Source organism: Carcharodon carcharias, chromosome 34 (genome assembly GCF_017639515.1).
Source record: "Carcharodon carcharias isolate sCarCar2 chromosome 34, sCarCar2.pri, whole genome shotgun sequence".
Taxonomy (NCBI): Eukaryota; Metazoa; Chordata; class Chondrichthyes; order Lamniformes; family Lamnidae; genus Carcharodon; species Carcharodon carcharias.
Genome location: NC_054500.1, coordinates 14,323,293 through 14,349,973, shown reverse-complemented (window position 1 = coordinate 14,349,973; position 26,681 = coordinate 14,323,293). Strand labels below are relative to the sequence as shown.

At 45.7% G+C, this 26,681-nt stretch overlaps 1 protein-coding gene across 2 annotated transcripts; it reads right to left on the bottom strand.

The window, feature by feature from the left end:
- Positions 1–1,471: 1,471 nt before the first annotated feature.
- On the bottom strand, positions 1,472–14,148 carry yif1b (Yip1 interacting factor homolog B (S. cerevisiae)). Of its 2 annotated transcripts, none has more exons than XM_041179300.1 (8): positions 14,035–14,148; positions 10,181–10,404; positions 7,110–7,214; positions 5,519–5,597; positions 3,585–3,642; positions 2,439–2,594; positions 2,241–2,334; positions 1,472–1,749 (listed from the first exon to the last, which is right to left on the bottom strand). In XM_041179300.1, exons 1-8 carry the CDS (start codon positions 14,057–14,059, stop codon positions 1,594–1,596), a joined length of 897 nt encoding a protein of 298 aa, XP_041035234.1. In that variant the 5' UTR covers positions 14,060–14,148; the 3' UTR covers positions 1,472–1,593. The 2 variants fall into 2 exon arrangements, with proteins under 2 accessions (XP_041035234.1, XP_041035233.1); XM_041179299.1 differs by having other exon boundaries at positions 14,026–14,120.
- Between the last annotated feature and the right edge of the window lie 12,533 nt (positions 14,149–26,681).

The window sequence follows — 26,681 nt, the reverse complement described above, 5'->3', positions numbered from 1 at the left end:
CTTGAGTATATCAACGGATATCAAGGAGGGAAAATCAAGGGATTTGGGGAGTTGACATGAAATGGGAGTTGAGGCCGAAGTTTAGCCATGATTGTATGGAATGGCGGAGCAGGCTCGAGGAGCTGTCTGATCTACTCCTGCTCCTATCAGAGATACTGGTCAATGCAGTAGACATTTCCCGTATTAACAAACTGACACAGACCCCGCCACCTGTCGTGCAACACAAGTATTCTTTCTGTATAAAGGCAAATTGTACAATTAAACATATTTATTTTTTTAAACTTAACATGAAACTTATTGCTGGTGCTGAGCAACAAATTCTGTCAAGACCTGGAGGTAATTCAACAAGCACATGGTCAATGTTCAGCCTGGCTCGACTTTGGAGGCCATCACAGCGATTGATAAGAGTGTTGCCTACTTGGTTAGACTGTTTCCGAAAGTTGGTAGTTATACTGAAGTTAAAGTGTCATTGGAGGTGGCACAGCTACAGGGCTGATGGGATTTATGCTATTTGATGGCTGTACCAGCTCTCAACAAGGCCAAGTGCAACTACTGAAACTGGATGCCATCTCCTTGGCCACAGAGTGGACCGATGACCATGGGCCTCTGGGACCAAGCAGCAGTTTCCGATTCCCCATGTCCAATGCGGAGCCAGGGCCGGGGAATTAAAGAGTTACTGTGCTGGCGATGATCGATGATTTGGGCCTGGAAGGTAAAACGTTGTTACCTTCGGGGATCTCCATTAAAACAACTTTAAATCGTTGCACAATGGAGACAGAAGCTACTGGCAGAGCCCTTGAAACCATCTTATTCATCCCTAGGGGGCTGCAGACTCCTGGTCGATAGCTCCTACAGTAGAAGATACTTTCCCCTTTAAGTAATTCTGCTGAAACAATCCCAATAATTGCACAAGATATTATACTTTCCATATTTTATTTGCCCAACTTCAATGTTTATAAATAGATATTTAAAAAATTCCCACTGTGCGGACAGTAGAAAGTCAACATGCAGCAGAAATGTCCACTGGCCTGTTATTTCCGATCAGGTTAATTATCTGGGTCAGACACACCAAACAATGAACTTGTTGTGTTTCAGATTATACAGGCAGCCCAGCAGAAAAAGCCTAATATCCACGCAGGGAGGGGACACAGCCCAATGCACCTCAGGGAGATGGACCCGTCCTGCGCGTCCTCCCTCCCCACACACAAGGAAATCATTTTGCGCACCCCCCCCCCCCCCACCCCACCCTTTGGGTAGACGGACACATCTCCTGCGCCACCCTCCCATACATGGAGACAGTATTGCACCCCCACCATTCGGGGAGTTGGACCCCTCCCGTATAGCCCTCCTCTCAGCGAGATGCGTCCTTCCGCATCGCCACGGGAGACAGCCAACCCCTTGGGGCAACAAATCTGTCCTGCGCTCACACCCGTTCCCCCCCCTGCCCCTCCACCCCCCAACCGCCCCCCCTGTCAACCTCTGGGATTTAGATTCCCCCAACTGTGTTCTCCCCTCCGCCCTGCATTGGGTGGGGGGGAGATGGACACACCTCTGATCCCCATCCCCAGGGAACACAGAGGTACCCCAGCTTTCCTATCTGACCAAGTGGAACGTGAGCCAGTACATGAAGATTGGTTGCACTGCGGCGATCGCCATGGTCAGGTACATGCGTAGCTGATTCCTAGTGCCTCGCACCAGAACGCCCTCGGCTGCAGCTTCGGACAGAATCTTCAGTCTCAACGTTCGAATCTGAAAAAGCATTTGTGTAGAAGTAAGAGGCCCCTGGGATGGCACAACGCTGAACGCGCTATCCAACGATACCGAGCCGAACAGATCAAGGTGGTCAGTGCCAAGCTAACTGATCTCAGCCTGGGGTAGCAATAGTTACAAGCTGATCTGCCTTACGGAAAGGAACTCAGCCATGATTTCTGCTGCAGGAAATTGAATACGTGGATGTCTGACAAGGTCAGAATTGGTGGAACAGACCCTCATAGCTGAATATCCTGCTCACTTACACAGGGCAAACAGACACATGGCAGAAGGTAGCCACAAGGGAGGGGATATGTACCCTAGAGTAGGCACCCTTGGACCTGTACCCCAGGGAGAGAGAGAGTCAGCATCCATGGAACCACATCCCTGAGAGAATCAGTATCTCAAGGCAGGTCATGGTGAAAAGATATTGATGGGTAAATGTTAAGTTGTAAGGGGAACAAGGAAATAAGTTAAACAACTAAACCCACCATGAACACCACAATTGAGATGCAGCACCAGCCCAGAGCAACGTAATATCCCGTTCTCCCAAAAATCAGCCCAGCCATGACTCCAGTGATCATCCTGTGGGTAAGAAAACAGACATTTTACATACAACTCCATACCCGCTTAACTGTGAAGACATTGGTGACCACGGACCCGCCCGACTCCATCGCTCACAAACCCACCCGACATACTTGTACCCAGCAAAAGCAACAAGGTCGATGGTGGTTAAGTCTGTGTTCACCGTGACCAGGTAGAGGCTGAGCAGGATAGCGAGCACCTCAATGACCAGCCAGATTAATGCTGAGCTGGCCTGCATTCCCAACACCTCTGGAGAGAACCTGTAGGAGAAGAAATAAGTTAGTGAATGCTGGGCGTGCATAAGCATCTGCCTGGAAACTGCGGCACAATAAAGCACTGGAGATCGAGATACTGTTGTGCAGTGATAACGCAGGTTTGAACTCTTGGCCAATTCCAGTCACTTTGGGATGGAATTACTTCTGAACCGAATCCCCTCTCATACACTCCCCAGTAGCCAGCTACAGAACAGCATAAAACGCAAGAGGTGGGTCCTTGGCTTTGATATGGCACTTGTTTTGGGGTGGGAGAATGAACACAAGTAATTAAGCACAATAAAGAATGACAGAATAGAGGAAGTGCTTGAAGCTTGAAACAAGAAAACGTTCCTCAGCTGTGGCTGTGGGTAACACTCTCACCAACCGAGCCAGAAGACTGTGGGTTCAAGTCCCACTCCAGAGACTAGAGCACAAAATCTGGCTGACACCCCAGCGCAGCACCAAGGGAATGTGGCAGAGTTGGAGGTTGGTGATGGTTTTAAAACCAATAATTTGGGGACTTATTGCAAACGAGTTGTACCTCAAATCGAATTTAACAAGGTGCTGTCTTTTAGATGAGATTTTGAACTGAGACCCTAACTGCCCTATCAGGTGGGTGTAAACGATCCCATGGCACTTATTTCGAGGGGAGGGGTGGGGGGGACCTTTTCCCTGACCAATATTTCTCCCTCAACCAACATTATTAAAAAAAAGATTGGTTGCTATTGCTGTGTGCAAATTGGCTTCCGCGTTTCCTACATTGCAATATTTCAAAGGTACTTCATTGACCGCAAAGCATTTTGAGATGTCCTAAAGGTCACGCAAGTTCTTTCTCTGTGCCAATACCCCACCCCATATAGGAAACATAAAATTAAGAACAACGTAAATGATGCTGAATCCCAAAGGCCGTTCTACTTAAACACACAACAACACTCCTGGTTAGAATAGAAAGCAGGACCTGTGATCGTGTGACTATTGCGACAAGAGGATTCTCACCTGCTTTGAGTTCCAAGAGCAAACCCAGCTACCAATAAATATGTGATAAACGCCATTGCTGGAGAGAGAGAGAGAAATGGCTATAAGACAAGAGCGTGGACAGTGAGATACAGCACAGCAGCCCATTAAACCGGCCTGTGACGTTATTACTGCAAATTCAAGAGTATTTAATGACCTTCTTTCACAAGGTAGTAATCACCAACCAATCGAAATGTGTAGTCACACAAATACAACGAGCCTTACTTAAGCATAATTTAAATCTCTGAACCCTCGGAATTTGGGAGGGGCAGTGAGCAAACACACGTGACCGAGCTGTACAGACCCACTTTCCACTTCTGGTTTGAAACTTGTTAACGGATTTCACCCAGGATGGAAATATTTGTCAGGAAGATATAATAATTTTTATAATGCTACTGGAATTTATTGTAGTGTAATAGTGGGGGTCTATGCCTGTGTGTGACTTAATTGAATCAAAGGCAGCTGGGCTGATGGCTTTGATGTGTCAGAAGGTAAAGTAGGTTTGAAATGTTAAGTAGGTAAACATGGGTATCAAGGGAACACTTGAATTTTTAAATAAACCAGACTAGATTGATTTCAAAAGAGAGAGTGAAATATTACACTTAGCCAGCGGAAGTTAAGAAACAGTGTGTTTATTTTTCCCCAAAGATTACTGGTAAAATTGATATTATGAGAGATTTTTATTATTAGAAGGGTAAAGTCCAAAGATAGTGAAACAATGGGAATTTGCATTCAAAGGGGAAAATATGTATAAAAAGAGAGAAGGTTGTGTGTAAGGGCAGGCATTCTAAGATCTAAAAAGTGTGAAATCCTCCAGCATGTAAGCTTCAAGCTGCTGTCTACAAAGAACTGAAGTTAAGAAACCTCGCTTTGAATTGGATTGTTCAGGGTATCATGTTTCTTTGCCTGGGTCTTTTAAAATCTGTGTGTCTCACTGTTGCCTTAACAAAGGTGTAACTGGGAGTTAGATTAATTAGGGGATTTAGAAATTATCGTAGTAGTAATTTGTAGATCAATGTGTGTGCTTAAATCATTTCTTCTATTAATAAAGGTGTAATTGAGCTTTGTAAGAAACCTGTAAGACTTGGTGGTCTTAGTACTGAATTCAAGGCACACGGGTCAACATTTACACAAACTGCAAAACAGTTGTGGCAGTTGTTTTAAGTTTCCCTTTGAGATTTGAGCAGCTCAGCATTTACCATCAGCTGTGCCATAACATGTTAAAATTCAGTGTGAGTGAACAAAACGGGGAGCGTTCCCGTTCCTGATTGCTTCCATATCCCCTGTTGGAAACTGCATGCGTGGATAGGGAGGTGGGAATGAAATTGGGCTCATCTACAACGTTGTACATGATTAACTAACCCATTGACACTCACAGACATGAAGACATCAGAGGGCAGCCAGTGCATGAGGAGCTGTAGCTCTAAGACCCGTTTACAAATTGAAATGAAGATCTTTGGAAATCTTGTTGGCAATTTTGTAAATTCTATAGGTCAAGACAAAGCCAATTTCAGTTCTTGGAGGCAGAGCTTACCTATACCGCTCAGCGCAAAACCTCTCCATAACTAGGAAGTGATTCACGATTCACTCTCTCTAAAACGTAAAGGTAAAAATCACCCTGCAATAGGAGTTTCCCTCGCTCATGTGTATTGAACCTCACAATATATGTTGATTACAATAAATACAAAAGCAAAATACTGCAGATGCTGGAATTCTGAAGTAAAAATAAGAAAATGCTAGAAATACTCAGCAGGTCTGGCAGCACCTGTGCAAACAGAGTTAGCGTTTCAGGTCTGTTACCTTTCATCATATCTGGGTTGATTAGAGTGTCAGCCCCCTTGCCCACCCAATCCAGAAACACTTCCCAGAATGGTTAATACTATAGATAGTACTGATAGCATAGAGGTAGCACCTACCTGGAATATATAAATCAGGAGCATTCACTTCGACCCGAGGGGCCACGGGGCTGTCCTGCTGGTATCGTACTTCCCAATTCTGTCAACATGAACAATCAGTCTGATGACAATCAGGGCATAACCAACACGGGCTGAATCTGTCACTTCAGGAGAAAGTATGTCGATCTCCAGCCCATTAACCAGCTGATCTGCTGAAGTGTTGCATTAAAAATAACGATCTGAGAGAATTTCCAGGCACCACACCTTAGGAAGGACATATTGGCCTAGGAGGGAGGGCAGTGTAGATTTACCAGAATGAGACCTGGACTTCAAGGATTAAATTATGAGTTGAGATTACAAAAACTAGGGTTGCACTCTGTGGAATTTAAAAGGTTGAGATTTCATCAAAGTTGAGGGGAACAGATAAAGAAGATTTGGAGGAACTATTTTTGATGGCTGGGGAGTCTAAAACTAGGGGAAATGGTCCACAAATTATAGCCAGGATTTTCAGGAGTGAAATTAGGCAATAGTTCTACACGCAGAGTGGTGGTTTGAACTCTCCTCTGCAAATGGTGACTGATGCTAGATCATTTTAAAGTATGACTGATAGACTTTTGTTATCCGAAAGTGTTAAGGGCCATGGAGCAAAGTTGGGGATATGGGGTTAGGCTGCAGATCAGCCATGATCTCAGAATAGTGGAACAGGCTTGAGGGGCTAAATGGCCACCTCCTGTTCCTATACAATTGACTCTTGCTTCTCCCCTGTAAATTCCCATCTGTCCCTCAGTTTGGAATGTTGAAGTCCCCCTAGCTTGCCTTCCACCCCCTCCCCAAACTGTTACTGCAGTCCCACGCCATGTGGTTGATTTTTAATGCCTTCTGGGTGACTTGGGATAGGCTTTACCGGTGCAAAGAACACCACTAAAACAAAAAAGTCCCTCCACACAAACCAGCAACAGATACCAAATACCGAGAACAGTCCTGGAGCATTATCCTGGAGACACTGAGGAACACCGACCTGCCTATCCTCTCATAGTACATCTGTCAGGCTCAATTCTCCCTCCTTAGGTGTTGCTGTCGATGCTCCAAATACATCACATTTTACCCCTCAACACTCATGCTGTCAAGCAGAGACGTGGTGCTGCTCTACAAGCGAGGCAGTGCATGTGCCTCCAAAAGTGGTTCCATTTTCCTGCCACTAAGTGCAAAACACCCCCAGCAATACAGGTAAATGGTTGCTTGCCACTGGAAACCTCATTTAACAAAGAGATTGTGCAATGTGAAGGGCCATGTTTTACAACACGCCCCCAAGGATGGTCCTAAATCGAACTGCAGATCTGTATTTGAGAACTGATCTAGCCAGTGAACCTATTTGCAACATCTCCCACTGACCACTGACTGACAAGTGCAACGCCGTGCCTCTCCCCCCGCAACTCAACGAAGATTTGAGAAGCCCTTCACCTGTGGAAGGCCCAGTGAGTTTCAAGGTTACAGCGTGTTTCAAGGCTACAGCACAAGTCGCTCCTTAACCGTGCTGTTACGTGCTACAGCTTTGCTTCCCTGATTAATGCTCTTTAAGCTGAATCACCAGTGAAAGGTCATCCCCCCTTACCTGGTGCATGTAGGGAAAGATGAGAAGTCCCAGCTTCTTTCCAACATAAATGGTGTCCACAGCAAAATAGTATTTCAATTTGCTCACTGGAATAAATCGATCAATCTACAGAAGTCAAGGGAAAAGGTTCAATCGCTCTCCACAATATGGATATCAGGGCTTAAGAAGTAAAATGCAGAATGAAAGGTACCCAATGACTAAAATGTTTTAATGCCAATGTGTACAATACTGCTGCTGAGTGATTGAACACAACGTCATGCTAAAATGGTCCCTCAGCCAGGAGCGAGCCTGGGCCTCAAGATTTCTGGGTCCAGACACCAAAGATCAGAGTTAATGAGGGCCCAGTGTCAAAGGAAGCATACACGCTACTGTACTGTGGGACATCAGGTAGTAACATCCCTCCCCAGACCTATATCTTGGTGCCCCAATGAGGACTGGCAAGGTGTGGTGTGACTGGGGACACATGACTAGCCAGTTCACTTACACTGGGGTCTTCCATGGGTATGGTTGCCTATTCCTCAGTTAGAGGGCTGCTGTGTTTCAGTAAACTGTACCTGGGCTGATCCACAGGAGGTAGTTTGGTGAAGCTAGTGAGTACTGGCCTCAGAGCTACAATCTCACCAGGGTACATTCCAGGATACTCGTCAGCACTACTTGGGCAGAAGCCGAATGTTCCTACTGATGGTGGATGTTACCAGTGCTTTATCATTGCTGTTACACATTTAGGAGTATGTCTGATGCCTTTGACCCTGGATCCTTCATTCGCTATCTCTACCTTCTGGTGTTTTCTGTTATTTGCCTGTAGGGCCCATCAGTAAAAGCAGCTACCTGTCTGCTCCCACCTTTGGTTTGGAATCTCAAGAAAGCAGCTCTTCCTTTTCTTTAAAAGAATGGGGACAATCCTGAAGAGTCTTGAGATGAATCAACTAACTCACTATCTCAGGGTGAAGAAAGACATGACACACCATAAACTGGTTAAACCAGAACCAGTATCATTGAAAAAAGAGACATGGCGAAGACTTTTGTCTTGCATGCATCAGGATACTGTGCAAGAATACCAATATAAGGGGAAACAATTTATACTCTATGAAAAAAAGTGTGCTGATTGGTTGGCAAGTGAACTGTGATTGGTAGAGGCCTTGCAATGAATAATGCACCAATTGATGGTGACTGACAGTTAACTGCCAAGCATTCTTTGGAATTTTAAACCAGGCAACTTGACCCTGATTGGTCAAGGGATTGCCCTGAGGAATGAATCAGCAAATGGCTTTCACTTATTTTGTCTAGCTGAAACAGGCGCCGTGTGTGTATGTGTTCCGCCTGTCTGCAAAGAACGGGGCCCTGTGTGTTAATATATGCAACTTCCAGTACACACAAATGCACCACACTGCCAGCCCGACTGACAATCTTAAATTGGTTTCAGCGTAATTCTTAGCACACTGAGGATTATTTAGCAAATGTTGTCCAATCGCGGAATCACATCTAATGTCGGACACTGATATGAGTTTTGCAAGCACAAGCTGGTTGGGTATGGTCTGTACCCTGCCCGTTGCGAACAGCGGCTGGGACTTGCTGCTTGATACGATCCGCCAGTCTTTGGGATGTACGGCCTACACACCTAGCATCACACTGTCACTGAAACTCATAAACCACGTTACTTATTTGTGTGATAGGCAGGACGTCTTTTTGACTTGACGGCAGCATCCTGTTAGTGGTGAATATCACTCGTGTTGCTAATGCACAGTAGTTCTGATGAGTGCAAGATGAAAAACTTCAACATGTCTCTTTTTTCAGCAATACCCAAGTTCTGTACTAACAAACGACTACCGGTACAAACAGCTTTTGATTTAAAGTGCGTCACTCAATCGTAACTCATTTTTGAAACCTTTCTGTGGGAAAATGGTTAATAAATCGTGAGACATCTCTCTCTCCGTTCAAACTGCAGCACAAATGGTTCTGCCAATTCTCTCTCTCCCTTCCCCAGGTTCATCAGTTTTCTTTCAAAGTCAACAGTCTATCCACAGGTAGAATTCTAATGCCACCCATTCTCTCCTAGGGTCATTGGAATTTACCAGACTGAAAGGGACCTGTGCCCATCTTGCGCCCTGCATAAATTTTAGCTTATCCAAAACCCTGCTAACTTGAACTGTCCCATTCACCTATTGCCCCTGCACTTGCTTATCTACACTGGCTCAATTTAAAACCTCATCCTGGGTTTCAAATCCTTTCATGGCTTCACCCTTCTCTATCCCCTCCAGTCCTACAACGTTCATTCTGGCCTCTTGCACATCCCTGATTTCTATCTCACCACCTTTTGTGGCCATGTGTTCAGCTGCCTGGGCCCTAAGCTCTAGAATTCCCTTCATAAACCTGTGCATCTCTCTACCTCTCTCTCTCCTTGTTCAAGATGCTGCTCAACACCCAACTTTTTGGCCAAGCTTCTGGTCACCTGTTCTAATATCTCGTGTGGCTCGGTATCAAATTTGGTTTGATAATCATTCCTGTGAAGTGCACTGGGATATTTTACTAGCTGTTGGACGCAGCTCCATGAATTGAAGGCATGACCAAGACAAGGAATGACAAGCTGTCAACTGGGGATGAACAAACCCAGGGTCAGACGTGGAGCCGGCTGTTGAGGTCGGTTATCAGCACTGGCACAGACTGTGCGTGTGTGCATGCGTTTGTCTCTGTGTGTGTGTATGTGTGTGTGTGTGTGTGTGTGTGTGTGTGTATGTGTGTATGTGTGTATGTGTGTATGTGTGTATGTGTGTATGTGTGTATGTGTGTGTGTGTGTGTGTGTCTCTGTCTCTGTCTATCTCCGTCTGTCTGTCTATCTCCGTCTGTCTGTCTATCTCCGTCTGTCTGTCTATCTCCGTCTGTCTGTCTATCTCCGTCTGTCTGTCTATCTCCGTCTGTCTGTCTATCTCCGTCTGTCTATCTATCTCTGTCTGTCTATCTCTGTGTGTGCGCGCACACTCAGCATGTGTGGTCCAGGAACCATTTAGTAAAGAGACAGACCTCTATTGTGCAGAGAATAGTTAATTCCTACTTCCTCATCGCCTCTGCTTACATTTTGATCGACAATGTTCTTCCCCTGACTTGCCAAACTGCTGCCATAAGCCATTGCCAGGTTAGACACCATGGGGTCATTGAGGAAGCCTTGCCTCGTGAGGCTGAAGCTGGCACCGCCCTCGTATCCTGATCCTGAAGCATCCATATTCCCGCTGGTATCTTCAAAGAGATGGCTGGGGTCTCCCTCAACTTGCAGTGGCCCCCTCATTCCCACCTTGGCAGCTGGAATCGAAGAGTGACAAGATAAGCCAACCGTTGTTAGCGGGCTAAGCATGTTAACACTCAGGACCGAATTCAAATTATCCACAGCCTCTTAAGCTTAATCTATAACGTGTAATCTTCTGCAGAGGGGTCACACACAGTTGCAGAATTGTCTCATGCCCCACCCCCACCAAAATACAGAAGCTGGGGATGAATTTAGAGATACCTTGAAATGTGTTAAAAATATCAAAATTCATCAGGTTCCCCTCCCCTTCTACAAACAAAAAAGATGAGCATCATAGCAAATTATTTTGCCCTGTCAGCAAGAGGAGAGGCTGCAGAGGGAGTTTATTTCTAAATTGGGCCGAGCCATAGTATACGTATTTGGACTTTCTTTTACTGAGTGACTGCTGCGCTGTTGGAAGGAGCTGCCTCTCGGATGAGACACGTCAAACCGAAGCCCTGTCTGCTCTCTCAGGTGGATGCAAAAGATCTCACAGCGCTACTACGACAAAGAGCAGAAAAGTTCTCCCTGCCGCCCTGAATAACATTTACCCTTCAACCAACATCACCAAAAAATTATCCGGTCACTACCATTTGGCTGATTGTGGGAATTTGACGTGTACAGATGTGCTGCCACGTTTTCTACATTACAACAATGGCTAGAAGTCAAAAAAAAACTTCATTGACTGTGAAGTGTTTGGAAACATCCTGATGTTATGAAAGCTGCTGTATAAATGCTAGTCTTCCAAGTTTACTGAATGCGGTCAGGACTATCGTGTATTCTATGTTTATATTGTTAAGATTTGGATTGCTTAAACACTTGTTCCTACAGGCAGATAAGAGGACTGGCCCACTGCCAGAGAATGAATGAACTGTTGTCTTATAGGTTGTGCAGTTAGAATATACAGCATAGAAAGAGGCCATTTGGCCCAAATAGTCTATTCCAGTGTTTAGTCTTCACACAGGCTTCTTCATCTCATTCTATCTGCAGATCCTTCTATTACTTTCTCCCTCACGTACTTATCTAGATTTCCCTTAAATACATCTATAACTCAATTATTCTTCGTGGTAGAGAGTTCCACATCATCAGCACTCTCTGGGTAAAGTTGTTTCTTCTGAATTCCTGACTGGATTTACTGGTGACCGCCTCGTATTTGTGGCTGTTAGTTCTGGTCTCCCCCACAGGTCTCCACACCTAACGTAACAAACTTGGACAGGCTAAATGAATGGGCAAGATCATGGCAGATGGAATATAATGTGAATAAGTATAAAGTTATCCACTTTGGTAGAAAAAAAAACAGAAAGACAGAGTATTTCTTAAATGGTCAGAAGTGGTGGTGTCCAAAGGGACTGGGTGTCCTTGCTCATGAGTTGCTAAAAGCCAGCATGCGGGTGCAGTAAGCAAGTAGGAAGGCAAAAGGTACATTGGCATTCATCGCAAGGGGGTTTGAGCACAGAAATAAAGATGTCTTGCTGCAATTGTATAGAGCCTTGGTGAAACAGCATCTGGAGTATTGTATGCAGTTTTGGTCTCCTTATTGAGGGAAAGATGTACTTGCCATTGAGGGAGTGCAACAGACATTCACCAGACTAATCCCTGGGACGGTGGGATTGTCTTATGAGGAGAGGTTGGGGAAACTGGGCCTGTATAGAGTTTCAAAGAATCAGAGATGATTTCATTGAAATATACGAAATTGTTACAGGGGTGAAAGGGTGGATGTGGACAAGATGTTTCCCCCGGCTGGTGAGCCAGAGGGCTGATGTCCTGTGAAGCACTCAGACATCCTGAGGATGTGAAAGATATCGTTTGAATGGAATCACTTTCTACCTAGATGAACCAAGCAGCTGCTATATCATAGCCTTCCATATTGCCACCTCCCAATCAATCTCAGACTGATCATTAAAGATAAAAGCAAAGTACTGCCAATGCTGGAAACCAAATAAAAACACAAAGTGCTGGACAAACTCAGCAGGTCTGGCAGCATCTGTGGAGAGAGAAACGGAGTCAACATTTCGAGTCCATATGCTCTGAAGAGTCATACGGACTTGAAACATTAACTGCTTCTCTCTCCACAGATGCTGCCAGACCTGCTGAGTTTGTCCAGAATTTTGTTTTTAATTCAGGCTGATCAATTTTGTTCTTTACCCCATTCACCTGCCTCTGATGTAGGTACACCCACAGTGCTGTTGGAAAGGGAGTTCTAGCATTTTGACCCAGCGACAGTGAAGGAACGGCTGATATATTTCCAAGTCAGGATGGTTTGTGATTTGGAAGAGAACTTCCAAGGTGGTGGTGTTCCCATGCACCTGCTGCCCTTGTCCTTGGTGGTAGAGGTCATGGGTTTGGAAGGTGCTGTTGAAGGAGCCTTGCTGAGGTTCTCTATATGGTACACACTGCTGCCGCTGTGAGGCACTGGTGGCGGGAGTGAAATTTAAGGTGGTGGATGGGGTGCCAATCAAGTGGAGCTGCTTTGGCCTGGATGGTGTCGAGCTTCTTGAGTGTTGTTGGAGTTGCACTCATCCAGGCAAGTGGGGAGTATCCCATCACACTCCTGACTGTAGATGGTGAACAGGCTTTGGGGAGTCAGGAGGTGAGTTACTTGCCACAAGATTCACAGCCTCCGACCTGCTCTTGCATTTATATGGCTGGTCCAGTTCAGTTTCCGGTCAACGGCAACCTCCTGGTATACAATGAGACCGCATTCCCTCCCGCAACATGGGGTCCCATTACCCCACCCTATGGGGGGAGGGGAGGGGAGGGGAAGGGGGTTGTCCCTGGTCTACTCTATTCCCTCTCAATCTGGGGGAGGTGGGGCATGACCAGGGGGTGGGGTCACTGGGCTATGCCATTCCCTCAGTATGGGGGGAGGGGGGAAGAAAGAAGGCGTCACTGCGATAGCCCATGTCCCATCAGTCTGGGGAATATCTCTCGGTTATTCCATTCCCCCTCAATATGGAGTGTGGGTATCCCACTCCAGTCTTGGGGAGGGAATTCTCTGTGATATCCCCATCCCCCAAAATTCTGAAGGGGTATCTCTGGGCTATCCTATTCCCCTCCCAGTCTTTGGGGGGGGGGGGAAGTGGGCTATACCACTACCTAGTCTGGGAGGATTGGGGGGGTCTCTGGATTATTCCACTCGATATTCGGGGGGGGGGGGGGGGGGGGGGGGGGGGGCTTGTTCTCTGGAATATCCCATTCAACCCTCAATTTGGGGGTGGGTGCCTCTAGAATATCCCATACCACACCATCCCCCCCAACAAAAAAAAACTTTGTGAGTGTGGGGGAGGGGGTATCACTGGGATAAGCCATTCCCTATTTTTTTTGGGGGGGGGGTTGCTGGAATATCCCATTCAGCCCTTAGTTTGGGGGTGGTCTCTGGGATACCAACGGCCCCCCCACCCCCCCCCCAAGAGTTGGGAAAGGGGTGGGTGTCTGTGGGATAAGCCACTCCCTGGGGGGGGGGGAGGTTGTCTCTGGAACATCCCATGCCCCCCTCAGGGCTGGAGTCGGGGCCCCTGGGGGGTAAGATGCTGCTGCTACGTTCCTCTTTACCTTTGCCAATTTCCCGAAAAAGAACGAATAAAACTTTCGCCGTCGCACGGACCACGGATTTAAAGAAAAAAACTTAGGTCACGTACGTAACTTACGCTGTCTGAATCGGCTGTTCTCCATCTCTTCACTGTCCCGCCGCTCGCGCTGGGCTCGGCCCCAACCGCTGGAGGGGGAGGAGGGGCTCGCCTGATGGACAGATACCTCTGCCAATCGGTGGGCGCCGTCAAGGGGGGGGTGTGGGTTTGCGTGATGACGTCAGGGGCTGCTGGCGTCTCCCACCTCCGTCGCTGCAGCCAGTGCGCAGGAGCACCGACGCTTGTTCTGACAATTCCACCCACCCCCCCCCCTTTTCAAACCGCCGACCAAATTTCAGGGGAGGGGAATTAAAGTCGCGGTCCCGTGGACTGGCGCAGAAAGCAGCCCGCAGCTCGTCACAGGACAGGCCCCTTTAACAGGAAGGCTTCCCAGACTCTGTGGAGTGTCAATCACTGGGAGTTGGTTTACAGGGTAGCCCGGGGGGGGGGCATCAGACTGGAACAGGTGCAAAAAAAAGGTTACAAGCATAATACCAGAATTAAGAAGTTATAATCCTCAGGAAAGGTTATTGGGCATGTTCTGTGCTTAAGATTTCCAGAAGGTGTTTGATAAAGTGTCACATCAAAGTTCATTGCAGAAAATATAAGCTTAGCTTGTACAGGAGAAAGCATACAATGTGGTGAAGAGCAGTGGGAAACCAGGGGATTGGGAAGCCTACAAAGACCAACAGAGGACAACTAAAAAAGAAATAAGGAGGGAGAAGATTAAATATGAGGGTAAACTAGCCAGTAACATAAAAGAAGATTGCAAGAGTTTTTTTTTAGATTATATAAAGGGTAAGAGAGAGGCGAAAGTGGACATTGGGCTGCTGGAAAATGATGCTGGAGAAGTAGTAATGGGGAACAAAGAAATGGCAGAGGAACTGAATAGGTACTTTGCGTCAGTCTTCACGGTGGAAGACACAAGTAACGTCCCCAAAGTTCAAGAGAGTCGGGGGGTAGAGGTGAGTATGGTGGCCATTACCAAGGAGAAGGTGCTAGGAAAACTGAAAGGTCTGAAGGTGGATAAATCACCTGGACCAGATGGATTACACCCCAGAGTTCTGAAGGAGATAGCTGAAGAGATAGTGGAGGCGTTTGTGGTGATCTTTCAGGAATCACTGGAGTCAGGTCCCAGAGGACTGGAAAATCGCTGATGTAACCCCCCTGTTTAAGAAGGGGGTGAGTGAGGCAAAAAACGGGAAATTACAGACCGATTAGCCTGACCTCGGTCGTTGGTAAGATTTTAGAGTCCATTATTAAGGATGAGATTTCAGAATACTTGGAAGTTCATGGTAAAATAGAGCAAAGTCAGCATGGTTTCATCAAGGGGAGGTCATGCATGACAAATCTGTTAGAATTCTTTGAGGAGGTAATGAGTAGGTTAGATAAAGGAGAAAAGGAGAGCCAATGGATGTTATCTACTTGGACTTCCAGAAGGCCTTTGACAAGGTGCCACCCAGGAGGCTCAGTAAGCTAAGAGCCCATGGTGTTAGAGGCAAGGTACTAGCATGGATAGAAGATTGGCTGTCTGGCAGGAGGCAGAGAGTGGGGATAAGGGGGTCCTTCTCAAGATGGCGGCCGATGATTAGTGGAGTTCCGCAGGGGTCAGTGTTGGGACCACAACTTTTCACTTTATACATTAATGATCTAGACGAAGGAACTGAGGGCATCCTGGCTAAGTTTGCAGATGATACAAAGATAGGTGGAGGGACAGGTAGTATTGAGGAGGTGGGGAGGCTGCAGAAGGATTTGGACAGGTTAGGAGAATGGGCAAAGAAGTGGCAGATGGAATACAAAGTGGGGAAGTGTGAGGTCATGTACTTTGGTAGGAAGAATAGAGGCATAGACTATTTTCTAAATGGGGAGAGAATTCAGAAATCTGGAGTGCAAAGGGACTTGGGAGTCCTAGTCCAGGATTCTCTTAATGTTAACTTGCAGGTTGAGTCAGTAGTTAGGAAGGCAATGCATTGTTGGCATTTGTTTTGAGAGGACTAGAATATAAAAGCAGGGATGTGCTGCTGAGGTTTATAAGGCTCTGGTCAGACCACATTTAGAATATTGTGAGCAAGTTTGGGCCCCGTATCTCAGGAAGGATGTGCTGGCCCTGGAGAGGGTCCAGAGGAGGTTCACAAGAATGATCCCAGGAAAAGCTTAACATATGAGGAATGTTTGAGGACTCTGGGTCTATACTCAATGGAGTTTAGAAGGATGAGGAGGGATCTGATTGAACGTTACAGAATACTGAAAGGCCTGGATAGAGTGGACGTGGGGAAGATGTTTCCATTAATAGGAGAGACTAGGACCCGAGGGCACAGCCTCAGAGTAAAGGGAAGACCTTTTAGAACAGAGATGAGGAGAAACTTCTTTAGCCAGAGAGTGGTGAATCTGTGGAATTCATTGCCACAGAAGTCTGTGGAGGCCAGGTCATTGAGTGTATTTAAGACCGAGATAGATAGGTTCTTGATTGGTAAGGGGATCGAAGGTTACGGGGAGAAGGCAGGAGAATGGGGTTGAGAAACTTATCAGCCATGATTGAATGGCGGAGCAGACTCGATGGGCCGAATGGCCTAATTTCTGCTCCTATGTCTTATGGTCTTATGGTACGGGGGGGTGGGGGGTAACCTATTGGGCTTGGATGGAAGATTGGAAGCAGAGAGTTGGCACAAATGGGTCTTCTGGTTGGCAGGATGTGATGAGCGGTGTGCCACAGGGATCAGTGCTGGGCTCTCAGCACTGTATAAATGACTTGGATGAAGGGACCGAAGGTATGGTGGCTAAATTTGCTGACAACACAACGATAGGTAGGAAATTAAGTTGTGAACAGGACATAAGCAGGCTTCAAAGGGACATCGATGAAAGCAAAATACTGTGGACGCTGGAAATCTGAAACATAAACAAAATACTGGACAAACTCAGCAGGTCTGACAGCATCTGTGGAGGGAAAGACAAAAGTTAACGTTTCGAGTCCATATGGCTCTTCTTCAGCTCTGAAGGAGAGTCATACGGACTGGAACTGTTAACTCTGTCTTTCTCGCCACAGATGCTGTTAGACCTACTGAGTTTTTCCAGCTTGTTCTGTCATTGATACAAAGGGACATAGATAGGTTAAGTGAGTGGGCAAAGATCTGGCAAGTGGAGTATAATGTGGAAAAATGTGAAATTGTCCATTTTGGCAGGAAGAGTAAAAAGAAGCTTATTACCTAAATGCTGAGAGATTGCAGAGCTCTGAGATGCAGAGAGATCTGGGTAGTGCATGATACACCAAGGACTAGTATGCAGGTACAGCAAGTAATTAGGAAAGCTAATAAAATGTTATTGTTTATTGTGAGGGGAATTGATTACAGAAGTAGGGAGGTTATGCTTCAGTTGTACAGGGCACTGGTGAGACCACATCTGGAGTACTGTGTACAGTACTGGTCTCCTTATTTAAGGAAAGATATAAATGCGTTTGAAGCAGTTCAGAGAAGGTTTGCCAGGCTATCGCCAGGAATGGGTGGGTTGTCTTATGAGGAAAGGTTGGACAGGTTAGGCTGATATCCACTGGAGTTTAGAAGAATAAGAGACGACTTGATTGAACTGTAATACCCTGAGGGGTCTTGACAGGGTGGATGTGGAGAGGATGTTTCTTCTAGAACTGGGGTCAACGTTTAAAAATAAAGAGTCGCTCATTTAAGACAGAGATGAGGAACTTTTTTTTTTCTCTGAGGGTAGCAAGCCTTTGGAACTCTCTTCCACAAAAGGCAGTGGAAGCAGAGTCTTTGAATATTTTTGAGGTAGAGCTAGATAGATTTTTGATTAACAAGGGGGTGAAAGATTATCAGGGATAAGCAGGAATGTGGGGTTGGGGTTACAATCAGATCAGCCATGATCTTACTGAATGGTGGAGCAGGCTCGAAGGGCCAAGTGGCCTTTTCCTGCCCCTAATTTGCACGTTTTCTCTAAAAAAAAAGGCTGAGGGTTGACCTGATAAACATCTTTCAAGATTATGAAGGGCTTCCATAAGATTGTTATCTAAATGCCAAGCCAACTTGCAGAGCTGACCACGGTTTGTCATACTTTCTAATCACAGAATATTTACAGTGCAGAAGGAGGCCATTCGACCCATTGAGTCTGCACTGGCTCTCTGAAAGAGCATCATACCTAGTCCCGCTCCCCTGCCTTATCCCCGTAACCTTGCAGATTCTTTCTTTTCAGATAGCAATCCAATTCCCTTTTGAATACCTCGATCGAATATGATCATAACAACAGTGGATGAGCTCACTGGAGTTCTAGTTCCACCTCCAATTCATGGATGTCATAGTCACAGAATCTTAGAGAACTATAGCACAGAAAAAGGCCCTTCGGCCATCGGGTCTGCGCCGGTCAAACAATTACCTAACTATTCTAACCCTATCGTCCATACAGAGTGAAGCGTTGACACGAGTGATCCCAACCCCATTCACACTGTGGTCTTTATAAGGATTGTCTGTACTGACCATATTTGCCAGGGTGAAAGGGAAACCTGAAGTAATTTCCCACTGCCTTCCTCATGTGTGTTTGAAGGGAATGCAAACCCTCTTCCCAGAGGATCCTCCACCCGGCACCAGCTGGCCATTGTTCTCTGAGGTTGAACCTCCTCCGTCACGAGAAACCGCCAGATCCACCAGGGTAGGTGTAGAAATCGAGTCATTATAGCACAGAAGGAGGCCATTCGGCCCAACAAGTCTATACTGGCATAAAAACAGGAAATGCTGGAAAAACCGAGGTTTGACAGTATCCGTGGAGAGAGAAACAAGAGTTAGTGTTTCGAGTTCTTGGACAAGAGCCATACGGGACTGGAAACGTTAACTGTGTTTCTCTCTCTGCAGATGCTGCCAGACCTGCTGAGTTTTTCCAGCATTTCCTGTTTTTGTTTCAGATTTCCAGCATCCGGAGCATTTTGCTTTTAGTTAATTCCATGCCTGCTCTCTGTAGAGCAATCCAGTCAGTCCCATTCCCCCGCTCTACCCCTGTAGCCCTGTAAGTTTATTTCCCTCAAGTGCCCATCCAATTTCCTTTTGAAATCATCGATCGTCTCCGCTTCCACCACCCTTGTGGGCAGCAAGTTCCTGATCATTACCACTCGCTATGCAAAAAGTTTCTTCCTCATGTTCCCACAGCATGCCCCCCACCCCACCCCACCCCCCCAACAGTTGTGCGGTGGACAAAAAACCAAGAAACATAAGTATAAGATATTCACTAATATATCCAAAACGTAATTCAGTAGAAACATCGTTTCCATGAGAGTGGAAGTGTGGAACCACAGACAGTAGTGGAGATGAATAACATAGATACATTTACAACATGCCATATAAATACTGTGGCTACGAGAGCAGGTCAGAGGCTGAGAATCTTGTGGCAAGTAACTCACCTCCTGACTCCCCAAAGCCTGTCCACCATCTACAAGGCACAAGTCAGGAGTGTGTAGAATACTCCGCACTTGCCTGGATGAGTGCAGCTCCCACAACACTCAAGAAACTCAGCACCATCCAGGACAAAGCACTCCTTTCACAGCATTCACTCCCTCCACCACACGCACAGTAGCAGCAGTGTGTGTACCATCTACAAGATGCACTGCAGCAACTCACCAAGGCTCCTAAGGCTGCACCTTCCAAACCCATGACCGCTGTCATCTAGAAGGACAAGGGCAGCAAACACATGGGAACACCGCCACTTGCAAGTTCCACTCCAAACCACTCACCATCCTGACTTGGAAATATATTGCCGTTCCTACAGCACAGTGTACCTACACCACAATGGGGCCAGAATTTCAGAATATGGGGCCCAGGCAGCTGAAGGCATGGTTGCCAATGGTGGACCGATTAAAATCAGAGATTATCAAGAGGCTAGAATTAGAGGAATGCAGAGATGTTGTATAGATGGAGGAGATTACAGAGATAGGGAGGGATGTGGTCACAGACAGATTTGAAAACTGGGATGAGAATTTTAAATGAGTGTTGCTTAAGTGGGAGCCAAGGTAGATCAGCAAGCACAGGGGTGATGGATGAATGAGATTTGTTGCAGGTTAGGACACGGTGAGTAGAGTTTTTGATGGCCTCAGGTTTACAGTGTGTATAATGTGGGAATCCAGCCAGGAGAGCTTTGGAATAGTCAAGTCTAGAGCTAACAAAGACATGGATGGGGGTTTCAGTAGCAGAAGAGCTGAGACGGGGGAGTAGCTGGGCAACGTTAGGGAGGTGGAAACAGGCCATCTTAATGATGTTGTGGAAATGTGATCGGGGCCAAATATGACACCAAGGTTGCGAACACTCTAGTTCAACTGCACACTGTTGCCGGAGAGAGGGATAGAAGTGGTGGTGAGAGAGCAGAGTTTGTAGCAGGGACCAAAGAGGAAATTTCAGCTCATCCGGTACTGGTTAGATAAGCAGTCTGAATATCTAGTGGGAAGGTGGAGAGAGATAGTATGGATGAGAAATAGGAAGGGGACAAGGATAGATCCTTGGGGAATACCAGGGGTAACTGTGTAGGAGCAGGAAGAAAAACCATTGCAAGATGATTCTCTGGCTACGATTAGACAAAGAAGAATGGAACCAGGCGAGAGCAATCCCACCCAGCTGGACAATGGTGGGAGGTGTTGGAGGAGGATGATGTGGTTATATCAAAGGCTGCAGACTGGTCAAGAAAGATGAGGAGGGACAGTTTGCCTTCGTCACAGACACCTAGGATGTCCTTTGTGAATTTGATAAGAGCCATTTCGATACTGATTGGACTGATCTAAACATCAAGTTTTGGGAAAGATAGGCATGAATTTAAGAGGCGACAACACGTACAAGGATTGAAGACAGGAAAGGGTGTTTGGAGATTGGACGGTTCGCAAAGATGGAGGGGTCAAGAGTTTTTGTTTGAGGAGAGGGGATATGATGCCAGATTTGAAGGAGAGGGGCAGAACTTGAGGAGAGTGAACTGCTAATAATATCAGCTCACATGGGAGCTAGCACGGAATGTGGTTGGTCCAAAGCTTATTGGGAATAGGGGTGACCGAGCAGGAATGGGTCTCATGGACAAGATGAGCATAGAGAAGGCATTAGGGGAGATAGGAGAGGAACTAGAGAGAGATAGACATTCAGGAGAAACGTAAAAAACACACGAAAGAAATAGAAGGATATGTTGATAGGCTGAGAAGAAGAAGGTGGGAGGAGGCTTGTATGGAATATAAACACTGGCATAGAACTGTTGGGCTGAATGGCCTCATTCTGTGCTATATTGTTTCCTACATTTCCAGGGGGTCACGGAACTTATCACAATTCAGTCACGGCATCTAGAAACTTCCACACATCCACTAAAGGTGCGGACTTGGCAGTGGTATAGTTGAACAGCCTGCCAACTCTTAGTGTGTACGCTCACATGTTGCATGATGCACCTGAGGGTCTTGAACCATTCCTGGAACTGTTTTCCATAGTGTCAGTTTGCTTAGTTAGTGCAACACAATTGCAACGTGTCTATAGATTCTTGGCATAGACATGGAGAATTTCCATTTCAAATTAGTAAACATTTTAGAAGTGGAAAATTGCTAATTTTTATCTGAGAGTCTCACATCAGGAATTAGACTTTGCAATAACCAACATTTTGTGTCCAGAATGAAAAGATGGGTTTTCACAATTTTTATGGGTTAGTTAACCTCAGTATTTCCAATAAATTGAGAAAAATATTTTACGAAACAAACACAATACAAAAGAGCTGAAATGATCAAACCAGCACATGCTTACAATAACTCAGTGGATTCTGCCATTGTTCTCTCTGCTCTTCAGCCGTCTTCCCAAATAACTAAAAATACTATCACTAGAGAAAAAAAATCTTTTCAACCAAATTAAATATTTGTCATGTTCTCACACATTGAGGAAAGGGGGAAGAGCCACAGCGGCAGCACCAAAACCCTCCGACAGGCTTTTTAAAGGGACAGTACACGTTAAACGAAGGAACATGAGAAATTGGATCAGGAGTCAGCAATTTGCCCATTCAAGCCCGCTCCACTATTCAACAAGCTGATGGCTGATTTTCCACTCCAAATCTACCTTCCCGACTATCCCCCTATCCCTTGATTCTCTCAAAATCTATCGACCTCTGTCGTGAATATATTTAACGACTGAGCATCTGCTGCTCTCTGGACTGGAGAATTCCAATGATTCACAAACCCTCTGAGTCAAGAAATTTCTCCTCATCTCAGTCCTAAATGGCCGACTCCTTATTCTGAAACTGTGACTTTGTGTTCTAGTTTCCCCAGTCAGAGGAAATATTTCCTCAGTGTCTACCCTGTCAAACCCCTTAAGAATATGTTTCAATTAGATCACCTTTCATTTTCCTAACCTCAAGGAAATTTAGGCCTTGTCCACTCATAGGACAATCCCTACATCCCAGAACCAGTATAGTGAACCTTTGTTACACTCCCTCTAGGGCAATAATGTCCTTCCTTGGGTAAGGAGACCTAAACTACGCAGGACTCCAAGTGTGGCCTCACCAGTGTGATGTTTAATCGCAGCTGGAGCTCTTTACCCTTATAGTCCAATACCTTTGTGGGAAAAAAAAGCTCATATTCCATCTGCCTTCCTGATCATTTGCTGCATCTCCGTGTTAACGCTCTGTAACTCGTGTACGTGTACACCCAGGTCTCTCTGAGTGGAAACACTTCCCAGTCTCTCACTATTCAAGAAACATCCTGCTTTCTAAAAAATCCTTCCTACCAAATTGGACAACTTCTCACTTTGCCACATTATATTCCATCAGCCCTGTCCTTCCCCACTCACCCAATCTGTCTATATCCCTCTGCAGCCTCTTTGCCTCCTCTTCAGCGTTTATTTTCCCATTTAACTTTGTATCGTCAGCAAACTTGACTATGTTACACTCAGTCGCTTCACCTAAGTAATTGTAAACAGCCGAGGCCTAAGTACTGATCACTGTGGGATCCTGCCAGTTACATGCGTGCCAAATGTCCCGCTTATTCCTACTCCTTATTCCTTGTACATTAACAATCCTCAATCCATGCTAATATATGACCCTAAATGCCATGAGTCCTAAATGCCATTAACCTCGAATGTGGCATCTTATTGAACGCTTTTGGAAAATCAAAATACAGGTACCGGACCCTGTATCCAGGAAACCCAGGACCGGATGTGTGCCAGATTTATGGGTTTACTGGATTTTGGGTTGGGGAGCTGGGGGGGAGAAATAGGATAGTAATTAAAACTTAAGAGTCAGGCTGATTTCACTGCCCCAGGAAGGGATGAGAGGCAGGGCAGGCCAGCAGTGTGCCATTAACCCCGACAGAGCATAAGCAAGGCCGACCCAAAGAGCAGGGGATCGTCATGTCCCAACCTGGATGTGATGGACAACAATGCATGATGGGGCAAAAACAAAAATAGCTGGAAAAACTCAGCAGGTCTGACAGCATCTGCGGAGAGGAACACAGTTAATGCACGATGGGGATTGTAGTTTCCAGGGTTGGAGCCAGTTCTCGGGTCCTTCTGGATTTTGGGACGCTGGATAAGGGGTCCAGTACCACTGTGTCCACTGGTTATCCCTTATCCAGCCACTAGCTACAACCTGAAAGAAATAGATCTGTCAAACACAAATTTCTTTTCATTATTGTGTTGACTCTGTTTAATCATATTATGATTTCTTAAGTGCCTTGTTCCTATGTCTCTGATAATAGAGGGAGGCAGTGGCGTAGTGGTATTGTCACTGGACTAGTAACCTAGAGACCCAGGCTCTGGGGACCTGGGTCCCACCACGGCAGGTGGTGAAATTTAAATTCAATAAAAAAACCTGGAATTGAAAGTCTAACAGTGACCATGAAACCACTGTTGATGGTCGTAAACACCCATCTGGTTCACTAATGCCCTTTAGGGAAGGGAACCTGTTGTGCTTTCCTGATTTGGCCTACGTGACCTCCAGACCCACCGGAATGTGGTTGACTCTTAAATGCCCTCTCACCACTCAGTTCTCAAGGACAATTAGGAATGGGCAATAAATGCTGGACAAAAACAGAATTACCTGGAAAAACTCAGCAGGTCTGGCAGCATCGGCGGAGAAGAAAAGAGTTGACGTTTCGAGTCCTCATGACCCTGGCCTTGCCAGTGACCCCCACATCCCATGAATGAATAAAAAAAAACTTTCTAACATTTTGTCTAGTAGCACTATTAGGTTAACTGGCCTATAGCTCGCCATTTTCTCTCTTCCTCCTGTCCTAAAGTCCGAGGTTATGCTTACTGCCTTCCAATCCTTGGGACTTGCTCTAGAATCGAAGGAATTTTCAGGAACAAATCCACTGCATCCACTATTTCTGCAGTTAGCTGTTTTGAAACCCTAAAATGCAGGTTATTAGGTCCAGGGATTTGCCACCATTAGTTTTTCCAGTACTATTTATTTATACTGATTTTTGTTAAGTTCCTTATTCTTGCTAGACCATTTTCTCCAGGGTGTTTACCGTGAAGACGGATATGGAGTATTTGTTTAATATCTCCATTTCCTTACAGTCCATTAGAATTTCTGCCTGTAATGGACCCACATTTATATTCACTAATCCCCTATTTACATGCCTATAGAAATGTTTCCAATCTGTTCAAATGTCTCTTGCTAGTCTACTCTCAATATCCATTTCCTTATCAATCAAGTCCTCCTTTGCTGAATTCTAAAATCTTCCCAATCCTTTACTCTTTGTGACATTATTCATTTAATACTATCTTTAATTCCTCTTGAAGAGAGCTGGCATGGACATGATGGGCCAAATGGTCACCTTCTGTGCTGTACCCATTCTATGATTCTGTGACTGTTACCCACAATTGGACTACTTTCTCTGTGGGGTTTTTGTGCCTTGAAGGAATGCATATTTGTTGCAAATTGTCTATTAATTCTTTAAATACTTGTCATTATACGTGTTAACGGAGTTTCCCAATCTACCTTACCCAACTTGCCGCTTGTACCTCATGGTTTGCTTTGTTTAGATTTAAGGCTTGACAAAATCACTTGCAAATTCAGTATAAAATTCTACCATATTATGGTCACTCTTCCAAGGAGGCCCCTTTACTACAAACTCCTGCAGCTTTCGTCAACAAGAGGGCAGAATCTTTCTCTTTTTCCTTTATTTCAGATTTTGTGCATCCTCTCTCAAACCAATTAACAATTTTTGATGCTTATTCCTTGCTCCTATTTGGGAAAGCAGCCACGTGTAACCAAGGTGCACTGGTTATCCTTTGAAATGGGCCCAATGTAATCAAGCTGCAGAATTTCTCCGTGGCCCACGATGCTGGGATATGGCGACAGGACATTTTAACTCTCAGCCCGGGATCATACCAGACATGTATGAGGCAGTGATTAATAATGGTCTTTACAGTTTGATCGACACAGGACCACCTTGTCTCCTTCGGTAGCCTTTGGACTATGCTATTAATATTTCTGCAATTTCAGAATTCCCTGGTCTTTTGAGTTTCCAAACTCTCTTTTGTTTATGCAGAGACAAGATTCACCCCCATCAATGCCACCCCCATCCTTCTCCACATTCGCCATCAGCCAAAACGCTGCAAAACAAGTTGAGATACTCTTGCTTTTTGTGCCACTTTAGGCTACTTGGGCCATTCTAACACAGCAACAGTCAGCAGGGGAGTGAATCACACAGCACAGGACCAAGGTGGAGCCCATTCAGTCCATCAGGCTGGTGCCCGTTCTTTGAAACAGCTATCTCATTAGTCAGACTCTGCCTTCTTTTTCTCAACAGCCCCTTTAAGATATAGGCCACGACAGTAATAGGCAGAATAAATCAGATGACAGCAAGTTTCAGTCTGTAACATCACCGAGACCACCTATTTCCATCTTCGTAACAATACCCAACATCCACCTAGTCTCAGCTTCAGGTGTAGCTGAAATCCTCATCCTTTGCTAGAGCTAGACTTGACCATTCCAATGCACTCCTGGATGGCCTACCAGGTCCACCCGTCTGGACCCTTGATGTCATCCAAAACTCAGCTGCCCATGTCCAAACTCACACCAAATCTGTGCTTCCCATGTCCGAACTCACACCAAATTTTATTCCCCTATGACCCTTGTGCTTGCTGGTCTACCGAGTAGTTCCCAGTTAAGCAATGCCTGAGTTTTAAAATTCACATCCTTGTTTTCAATTCCCTCCATGGCCTCACCCCTCCCTATCCATGTAATCTCCTCCAGCCTCACAATCCTCCGAGATCTCTGCTCTCTAATTCTGGCCTCTTGACCAGCCCCAGTCTTAATCACTCCACCCCCGGCAGCTATGCCTTTTGCAGTCAAGTAATTAAGTTCTGGGATTCCCTCCCTTAACCTCTCCGCCACTCTTTCCTCCCTTAAGACATGTCTTAGAAGCTCCCTCTTTGTTCAAGCTTTTGATCATCTGGCCTAATATCGTCTGATGTGTCGCCATGTCAAATTTTGCTTTATAACCCTCCCACAAAGCACATAGGGATGTTTTTATAATGTTAAAGGTGCAGAATGTTAAATACAGAATGTTGTTTTTTCAAATACTTGTAGATTGTATGAGAAGCAAGGACTTAAAGCAGCAAGGTATTCCCCAGTATTGATGTCCTAAAAAGTAGGAGGTGGCATCGGTGTCTCAGCTTTAACAAAGTGAAACCAGAGAACTATGATTGCAAGTTCAGAATCGTGCA